We start from the raw sequence: 9,595 nt of genomic DNA, 5'->3' as shown, positions 1-9,595 counted from the left end.
CCAGGTGCCAGCGGCTGTGTCTGCACCTGTGGCCCAGGAGAGGGACAAGCCACCTGCCCAGCGGTCCCGGGCTCCTGTGGCCAGCCCGGGCAAAGCCAGCCCAGGTCCTGGGTGCCTGCAGCCGGCCAGAGGAGGGAATCCTGGGTCCCGGGTGCAGGGCGAGGCAGAGGTGGTTAAAGGTGATCAGGCCAGCAGGGGAGCAGTTAGGGGCAATCAAGCCAGTAGGGGGGCAGTTAAGGGCGATCAGGCAGGAAGGCAGAGGTGGTTAGAGGTGATCAAGCAGGCAGGCAGGCGAGCAGTTAGGAGCCAGCGGTCCCAGATTGCGAGAAGCAGGTGGACATCCCCCAAAGGGTCCCGGATTGGAGATGGTGCAGGCAGGACTGAGGGACCCCCTCCCGTGCATGAATTTTGTGCACCAGACCTCTAGTTATATATAATCAATAGATACTAAATTAATATATTTGAAAATAATAATTGATTATACAAGGTGTTATCATTGGTATAAAAAAAAGAGAAAGCAAAGGCAAAAGACACACCTAATCAAGCAAGACTTGTTTGCCTTGAATAATTTTCACATATATGAGTAAATAAATATGCATCATTTCCTACTAAAATGTTAAGCTCTAAAGATATGTTTATTTATTTATGTTTAAAGTTGGCATTGCTCTACCACAAGCCTTCTTTTTTTAATGCATTCCTGAAAGCAGTAAAGCTGAATTAAAGTGAAAAAATAGCCAGGTATAAATTATACCCCATCTCTTTAATACTGGATGAACAACCCCAAAGTCCCTTATATAGAAAATCTCAGGGTAGCAATAACTTCTCTATTCAAGATGATCTCTTACACATGTGAGAAATCTTTTCAACTGTGTCAAGAGAACGCCAAATTTAGGAGAACATTGCCACCTTTGAATCCTTCATTAAAAGGTAAGGTTCACAACAAAACCCATCATAGTCTTGATTAAACTTGAATGCAATCTCCAGCCCAGCTCAAACCTGACTTGACTGTAGGCAGCGTTGATTTACTCCTGGCTCTCCAGTAAAGCCTGAGCTTTTATTTTAGGAATGATAAAGACAGGGCCTACTGATAACTGTTCTTAGTATTTACATCACTACCTATCAGGGTGACCTTGGCTATAACAGAACAGCTCAGATCTTGAGAAATGTACTAGTGTCAGATTGTTTTATTTTGGGGAGATGAGAGCAGAAACAGTAGATATTTCCACTGCAAATCATTCTGCGGCCAGAATGAGGAATTTTCTCCATATCGGGCCCAAAGGAGAGAGAGATCGCAGGAGAGGCGAGGGTCAGTTACACTGTCACAACTATGGATTACCCTCCCAGCCTAGGCCACACCCCACACTACCACCAGACCTGGCTAGAAGCAGTGACAAGGAAGACAGAGACACCTTGTCAGGACCAGCCCAGGAAAAAATAGCAAGAGGGACAGGCTGACCTTTTGGAAACTAAGAGAGTCTGGTTCTCCCACAAGGTCTTACAAAAGGATAATTTCTGACTCATTCTCCTTGACCATGAGCACATCTTAGGGAAATGACTATATATAGAGTCAATCCTCATTATTCACAATGGTTTTGTCCTATAAAGTGGCCATGAACACTGAATTGGCTAATAATACTGAGCCATTGCTCCTAGGAGAAATACAAGGTTAGCTTCCCGCAAGCCTCTGGCCACACTGTTTTCATCAACCGGTCAATACATGACCTTGTTTTATGTGTGTTTCTGCTTAACGATGCCTTATTTCATATCTATTGCTGACTCATTAGCATTGAGCTCACATCCAACAGCACTATAATGTGTGCCTGAATGAAGTTTGTCACCGCATGTATTTTCTTGGTGCAACACATTGCAGCCTGCTCACACTTGAGCACTTCAGCACTACACGTGGGAGCAAATGGCAAAATTACACCGAAGAAACATAGAAATGGCAAAATCAGACCCTAAGAAGCATAGAAATGTGAGAACATGGCAGTAAATACCATGTAAAGGACACCTGCTTACAGAGAGAGCTGAAATAAGAAGACAGAGTGACAGCTCTTTACACCTCACTTGGGAAGGTGCTTGTCAGGTGACTCAATGCTTTTTGTTTTTAACCTTTTGTGCATTTCTGAGCACGGGGATAACAAACAAATTTTATCAATAGGTGAACCCACAAACACAGAATCCACGTGTTGGGATCCAGCCCCAGCAGGTCCAGGGGTTCCCAAAGTTGTGGACAGAGTCGGCAAAGAAGGAATGACACAGAGACAGCCTTCAGTTGATCAGCATAGCCAGGTTCTCCTGCCAGGTTCTGTCTTTATTGTCCTGTTACATCTGTATTTATACCCGTTGATTTTAATCCTATCCATTCTATTCCAAAGGTTAGGGCGTTTCTTATCTCCATTCCAAGGTTACTCTATTGTTTTATTAAGCTACAAGGAAGTAACTGAAGGAGATTATCCTAAGTAAAGATTATGTAGCTTAAGCGTGATTGTTCATAGTTAAAGTAATTAATTACCCACCAGGCATTAGTTAAGGGGTTTTATTCCCTCCCTAACTCCAGGGAAAAATCCCCACCTGGGGAAACAACCTTTCTCGGAGAGGTGACCTTGGTTAAAACACAGTGCTAAGAAGGGGAGCAAACATATTAAGAACAGTATGCCATATACTCCAGGTCCCTTGAAACATATGCTGTGCAGATGTTCCTTCCCTGCAGAGACTATGTGAAGCAGCAAGGATGGACTGGATTCCGGCAAATTCCCCATTTTTTAAATGATAGCGCATGTAAATCAGCGGCCACCTCTCAGATTGGGTTGTTTAAGACTCGGAAGAAGACTGACAAGCAATGATAGGGAGCATAGCAATAAACATAGTGGATGGAGTGCACACAGAGCCTTGTTCCTGTGGAAGGTTGCTGGCCTCTTCAGTCAAGGGATTTCAGCTGTCCTCAAGTCGGGGGTTTGGTTGTCCTTGTTGATCTCGCTAGCAGGCGGCGTCATTGGCGACAGGCTTCCCGAAGCGTCAGCACATTGAAGGGCTGGATCAAAGGGTCCATCAGGGCCATGCTTGATGGTGGTGTCAGTGTCTGGGGAGGAGTCAGCTGTGCCCTCTGGGTCGGCCCATATGGATGATACCGGGGAGGAGGAGGGTTAGGCAGAGATGGAGGCGGGTGAGACATAAGGTCGGACTAGATGGTCTGGAATCCACACAGGTGAGTCTGCGTCCTGTGGAAATAGACAAGCATATCCTCTCCCCCAGGTTAAAAGTACATCACGTCCCTTCCAGGCTCCTGTAAGCAAGTCTCTCCATTTGACGAGGGCTTTAGGTTTAGTTAGATCAGGGTTCCAATGTCTGGGGAATTTCCCTCAGAATCTACATTTAGTATATTAATTACAAATAGAGTATGTTGTAGAACATGATGAGGAGAGGAATATTTAAACTCATTTTCTTGAAATTTTTTAATTTGTGTTTTTAAAGTTTGGTGAGCCCTTTCTACTATTGCTTGGCCTTGAGGATTGTAGGGTATTCCTGTAGCATGTGCGATGCCGAATGTAGAACATAAGTTTTTAACTGCTCTAGAGGTATAGGCAGGCTCATTGTCTGTTTTAAGTGCCCTTGGTATTCCTAGGTAAGAAAAACATTAGAATAAATGTTGACTCTTGCTGTGACTTTGTTGAACCAAATAGGGAGGGAGACTGTGAGTCGAGTGACATTTTTTAAATTGTTTTATTGCTTAAAGTATTACAAAGAGTATTATATATGTCTCCTTTTTTTCCCTGCCCTTGACAATCTCCTGGCCTCCCCTACCCCCCAGTGTCTTATGTCCATTGGTTATGCTTATATCCATGCATACAAGTCCTTCGGTTGATCTCTTACCCTCCCCTCCTGCCCCCCAACCCGCCCGGTCTTCCCGCTGTAGTTTGACAGTCTGTTCCAGGCTGCTCTGCCTCTGTATCTATTTTTGTTCATAAGTTTATAATGGTCTTTATAGAGTGACATTTTGCTAGGTTTCCTTTCAGAGTCGCTGCTCTCGCTGTCACCAAGCTGCTGCTCAATGCCCACTACGTAGTTCTCAAAGTCTTTAAAGACAGGTGTCAGATCGCACAGTGGGTTCGCGTTCACATGCTTCACGATCCAGTCAGGCACGCAACAGTTCAAGGCCGCCAGTTGCTTGTGGTAGGCGTTCCCTTGGTGAGTGGAGCTCAAGGCAAGACCAGAGGACTGCTGACTGTCACCATTCCTTTTGGGGTTTGAAATCTTATTATCAACCAAGGAGGCGGGACCATTTGCAGCAACAGATCCAAAGGCCACCTTGGTCTCAGTGGCAGCTCTAGCACTGGAGAAGGGCGGGGCACCTGTCATGCTGTTTCCATTGGACAGTCCTTCCAAAGGCTTCCCTCCAACACAAGCACCGAATCCAGAAAATCCTCCTCCTCCAGAAGGTGCCACCAGCCCTTTAAAGCCTTTAAAGGCCCCTCCATCATCAGATTCACATCCAACATTTCTACACTTTGCTTTCTTTATGGCTCTATTCTTTAAGACTTCCACACTGGCCACTCAGGATGTTCCCACCTCTTCGACTTCATCTTCTGGATCCCAATTCCTATCTGTCAGTTCCTTCTCAGCAATTCTTTTGGCCATTTCTTTTTTCTGTTAGGTTGTAGGAATTTATTTTAAATAACCTACAGTTGATTAAAAGGGAATTCATGATAAAAATAGAAGATACTTGAGGAGAGATGTGGGAAATGGACTCTGCACGCACACTAAACTAACATTGCCTCTAAAACTAATGATTATAGCAAAAAATGTTTTCACATTAAAATTCTGCTTTTTATGTGTTCTTTTTTTCCATTTTTTTTTTACACAATTACAAAAATAAAAGCCCTAAAATCTTGATTATTTTTCATTTTTTGGACCAAATACTCATTTCCTCTAGACTTATTGACCTGTGACACTTTTTGTATGATAAAATCTTTCAGGTGAAAGACTGGGGTTTAAAATGAAAAAAGATGTTATCTGTAAGGATACAGAAAATGCTCACAACAAAGGATGATGGGAAAATGGTTTCAGTCACTGATTATTTCATTATCCTTAGACTCACGTCACCCCTCATCCCTCCCTGACCCCAATTTACATGATCTTTAAGATCAAGAAAAAGGTTTAAATATTTTAAAATAATTTAAAAGAAATAAAAATTCACATTTAAAAAGAAACACTCTAAAAAATAAAAATAAATAAAAAAATAAAAGAAAGAAACACTCAAGTCAGGAAATATTTTCCCATCATGCTTTTCTGTGAACAGGTGTCTGAACCAAAACACTGCCGATGTCACAACTGCTTCAAGTTTAATGAAAATTGATTCCCATGACAACAGATATTGACAACTCTTTTTTTAGAAATATATTTTATTGATTTTTTACAGAGAGGAAGGGAGAGGGACAGAGAGTTAGAAACACTGATGAGAGAGAAACATCGATCAGCTGCCTCCTGCACACTCCCCACTGGGGATGTGCCCGCAACCAAGGAATCGAACCCGGGACCCTTGAGTCCGCAGCCCGATGTTCTATCCACTGAGCCAAACCGGTTAGGGCGATATTGACAACTCTTAACAGGTGCGCCGGGTTTTTGTTCCACTTAATTTTAAATTCCTGAAATCAGGGAGAGGGGAGGGAGTTTAGGAATTCATTTCTATTAAAATATACAAGTTATTGCAAAACCTTAACTGTAAAAATGCACCAATGTAATCGGATTTTGTATACAGTAGCTAAGAGAATCCAAATGTGTCAGTGAAACCGTGAATTTGCCTGGCAGAACTCTGACAAATTCCCATCCACTTGCCCTCTTGAAAATAAAAACAAAATTCAAAACAAATCATACAGCTATAATTTTGATATCTGAAATATTTTTAATTAAGTTGTCCATAGGACAACTGGCTCAGCTCTCCCTTATAATATCTTCAGGTTTATCTTTTCTCAAAGATGTTGGTTTGTTAAGACTTGCTGCCTCTCCCCCATCAGGTGTGAGGGCAAGCGAGGCTCACAGTTTATCCATCTTCTCCAAACCACACTGTTCCTTTTCACAGAACTGCTCAAGACTGGCTAGAACTCATAGTCCTCGTCAGCCATGTCGATAGCCCAGGCAAACTTCTCCCGCTGGGTTTTGTTGTAAATTTTCTCAATTGGGACCCCCCACTTCTTGCACCAAGCCACTGAGATCCTTGGGTCCAGATAATTGAGTTTGGAGGTTCCCAACGCAATCTGTTTATTCTCCTCTCGGTCTGTGGCCTGAACTTCAGGCTTCATCAACTGTTCCTCCAGTCTCTGCACAGCCTTCTTCTTTGACTCTACCACCGTTTTGGTCTTTGCATCCTTCATGACCTTGGCATCAGCTTTAGCACTTTTCAGGTCTCTCGGAGCATCTGCTAGCTGTTCCTTCTTGGCATCAATCTTAGATTGCAAGTTCATCATGGACTTCTCAAAAGTTTTTGGTGGTGCCCTCTGATGGTTACAAAGAATTGTAACAGCTCGGTTGGCACAGTTATAAGATAGGATTTTTGCTGGGATGTTCTCATCTGGGGCTGTGAGTTCTTTTAGCTCCTGCTGTAGCGTCATGGAGGCATTGTAGGTACGGAACATCTGGGCAGTCAAGCCCTCCATGAGATCCTGAAGATGCTTATTTAAAATAGCGGTATTGAGTCTATCAAAAAGATCATCCGCCCTGGCCGGTTTGGCTCAGTGGATAGAGCATCGGCATGCAGACTCAAGGGTCCCGGGTTCGATTCAGGTCAAGGGCATGTACCTTGGTTGCGGGCACATCCCCAGTGGGGAGTGTGCAGGAGGCAGCTGATCGATGTTTCTCTCTCATCGATGTTTCAAACTCTCTATCCCTCTCCCTTCCTCTCTGTAAAAAATCAATAAAATATATTTTTTAAAAAAAAAGAGATCATCCCCAGGCTGTTTGTTCTCCATAAATAGTTGTAAGTTCTTAAAAACTCGTTTCTCAACAGGGACTTTGTTATAGTATCTGATTGAGTCCTTCCCAAGGAAGTCAAACTCGACCACATATTCCTGGCCATCCAACTCCGGGTGCAGATTGATATGCTCCACGCGCAGCGAGCAGCAATCCACAGTGTCCGCTGTTTCTCCTTCCTCTTTCTCATTGCCTGCTCTCAGAGCAAGCTTGTCGATGAAGTACAGAGCAACAGCTCTCTGCCTGACTTTCATCTCTTTGGACTTCAAGTCTTCTCGATACTGGTTCCGGATCTTGTCCACACACTTCTTCAGCCTCCGAGTGGTCTCGTATTTCTGCCAGTCTTTCTCACCCTTAATTCTTGAACTGGGGTTCAACATGATATATTTAATGGAACCCTGGATGTTCTCTGTCCAGGAGACCAGCCAAGTAACCTTATTATCATGTCGGACTTCTTTCCATTTATGACCTGGAGGAGGAGAAGGAACCTTGGCATCTTTGCTACAGTTTATGATTATGTCCTCAGGCATGGTCCGTCTCTTCAGCATGCCCATCTTGGGGTGGTTGCCACGGCCACGGAAAAGTCCAGGCGGTTCTATCTTGAAGTTGGCAATTCTCTCTCTGTGGTTATCCATAATACAGAAACCATATTCTTTCAGTATTTTTTCATTCTCCTCTTTGATTTTCAGTTTCTCTTCCTTGCTCATCTGTTTCCGAGCTTCTGACTGGGCTTTGAAATACTGGCTCATCTGCGTAAAATCACATTTGCTTAGGTTGGTGATAATATTCTTCTCTTCATTAGTCATTTCCTTTCTCCGGTCTTTAAAGAAATTTTTCCTAAATATTTCCTTAGTAGTATATTCATGGTCGAGTATTTTTGCAAAGAACGTAGCTACTTCTTCTGCTTTGGGGCTCAGCTTCATGACTTTACCATCACAGTAAAACCTGACACTCTCTGGAAGAGGCTCATATGGTGAAGCAAATACAGGACCTTTATGTTCTAGGAATTTCCACTTGATGCCCGCAGGATAACGCTCTTCTTCCCACCATTTCCACTTCTGCTCCTCTTCTTTCTTTGCCTTCTTTTTCTTGCTATCTGGCTCAGGAACTCTTTTATCTTTATCTTTATTCTTGGGCTTTTTCAATTTACTGTCCTCTTCTTCCTCTAGTTTTCATTTCTTCTCTTTCTTGATATCTTCTCTTTTAATTTTCTTAGGTTTAAAATCAGCATCATCCTCATCTTGAGGTCTCTTCAATGGCTTAATATCTTCTTTAGGAGGAGAAAAACAGCCATCATCTTCAGGTTTATCTTTAATTCATGGTGGACTCAAGAAGCCATTTTCCTTCTCCTTCTTTACTTTTGCATCCCCAGAGGCTCTAACCTTTTCCTCCTTTAGTTTTTCCTTGTCTCTGTCTTTATGTTTGTCTTTAGGTTTTTCTGAACTTCCATCTTTGTGCTTGGTTTTTTCCTTCTCTTTGTGTTTCTTTTCAGAATCTTTATGTTCACTGTTGCTATGTGTGGACTTTTCTCGGTCCTTCTCCTTGTCCTTCTTGTGCTCTTTGTGCCCATGTTCCCGATCTTTGTGTTTATGAGAATCATTCAATCGGAAATCCACTTCGATCTGGGAATCGTTGTGCAGATGGTCCCCACTCATTTCGGCCCTATCGGTGAGCGCTGTGGGCAGCAAGGGGCCCGAGGAGACGCAGGCAGTCAGGACCAGCCTGTGCGGGTGGAAGGGGGGCTCTCAGAGGCTCCTGGAGGCGCGGGTAAGCGAGGGCGGGGGCAAAGGGTCTGAGCCTCCAGGAACGCTGAGGCTGCAGCGGTGGCGATGCTCAGACTGCTGGGTGGCGGCGAGAGCAGACCCCAGCAATTGTGTAACAGTCTAAGTTCACATTTCTCTTTTGGCCATTTTTTCGAAGCTCCGGGGCAGTGGCCCTGGGATTTGCCCCACGTTGGGTGCCAGATATTGCGGTCCAACCCCAGCAGGTCCAGGGGTTCCCAAAGGTGTGGACGGAGTCGGTGAAGAAGGAATGACACAGAGACAGCCTTCAGTTGATCAGCAGCCTAGCCAGGATCTCTAGCCACAATCTCCAGCCAAGTTCTGGTGTTCATTGTCTTGTTATATCTGTATTTATACCAGTTGATTTTAATCTTATCCTTCTATTCCAAAGGTTAGGGTGTTTCTTTTCTCCATTCCAAGGTTACTCTATTGTTCTATTAAGCTACAAGGAAGTAACTGAAGGAGATTATCCTAAGTAAAGATTATGTAGCTTTAGCATGATTGTTCATAGTTAAAGTGATTAATTACCCACCTGGCACTTAGTTAAGGGGTTTTATTCCCTCCCTAACTCCAGGGAAAAATCCCCAACTGGGGAAACAACCTTTCTCGGAGAGGTGACCTTGGTTAAAACACAGTGCTAAGAAGGGGAGCAAACATATTAAAAACACTATGCCTATAAGAATAACCAATGGACACAAAACATTGGGGGGTAGGGGAGGCCAGGGGGAAAGTCAAGAGGGGGAGGAGATGTATGTAATGCTCTTTGTAATACTTTAAGAAATAAAAATCTTTTTAAATAAATAAATAAATAATAATAAAAGTATATATATAAAAAAGAACAGTATGCC

General features: G+C 43.4%; 1 protein-coding gene and 1 pseudogene across 1 annotated transcript; both read right to left on the bottom strand.

Moving 5' to 3' along the window:
• Window positions 1–3,602: 3,602 nt before the first annotated feature.
• LOC139015791 (nuclear pore complex protein Nup50 pseudogene) lies at window positions 3,603–4,832 on the bottom strand (annotated as a pseudogene).
• Window positions 4,833–5,697: 865 nt separating this feature from the next.
• Window positions 5,698–8,659, bottom strand: LOC139015324 (DNA topoisomerase 1-like). The gene is given in 2 exon segments (XM_070423025.1): window positions 5,698–6,714; window positions 6,949–8,659. Coding segments are annotated over 2 exon segments (2,292 nt in total). The 5' UTR covers window positions 8,622–8,659; the 3' UTR covers window positions 5,698–6,095.
• Window positions 8,660–9,595: the final 936 nt, after the last annotated feature.

This window comes from Myotis yumanensis, unplaced genomic scaffold (genome assembly GCF_028538775.1).
Source record: "Myotis yumanensis isolate MYYU_CA2020_CCGP unplaced genomic scaffold, mMyoYum1.0.hap1 SCAF_8, whole genome shotgun sequence".
Taxonomy (NCBI): Eukaryota; Metazoa; Chordata; class Mammalia; order Chiroptera; family Vespertilionidae; genus Myotis; species Myotis yumanensis.
This window is presented reverse-complemented; position numbering and strand designations above follow the sequence as displayed.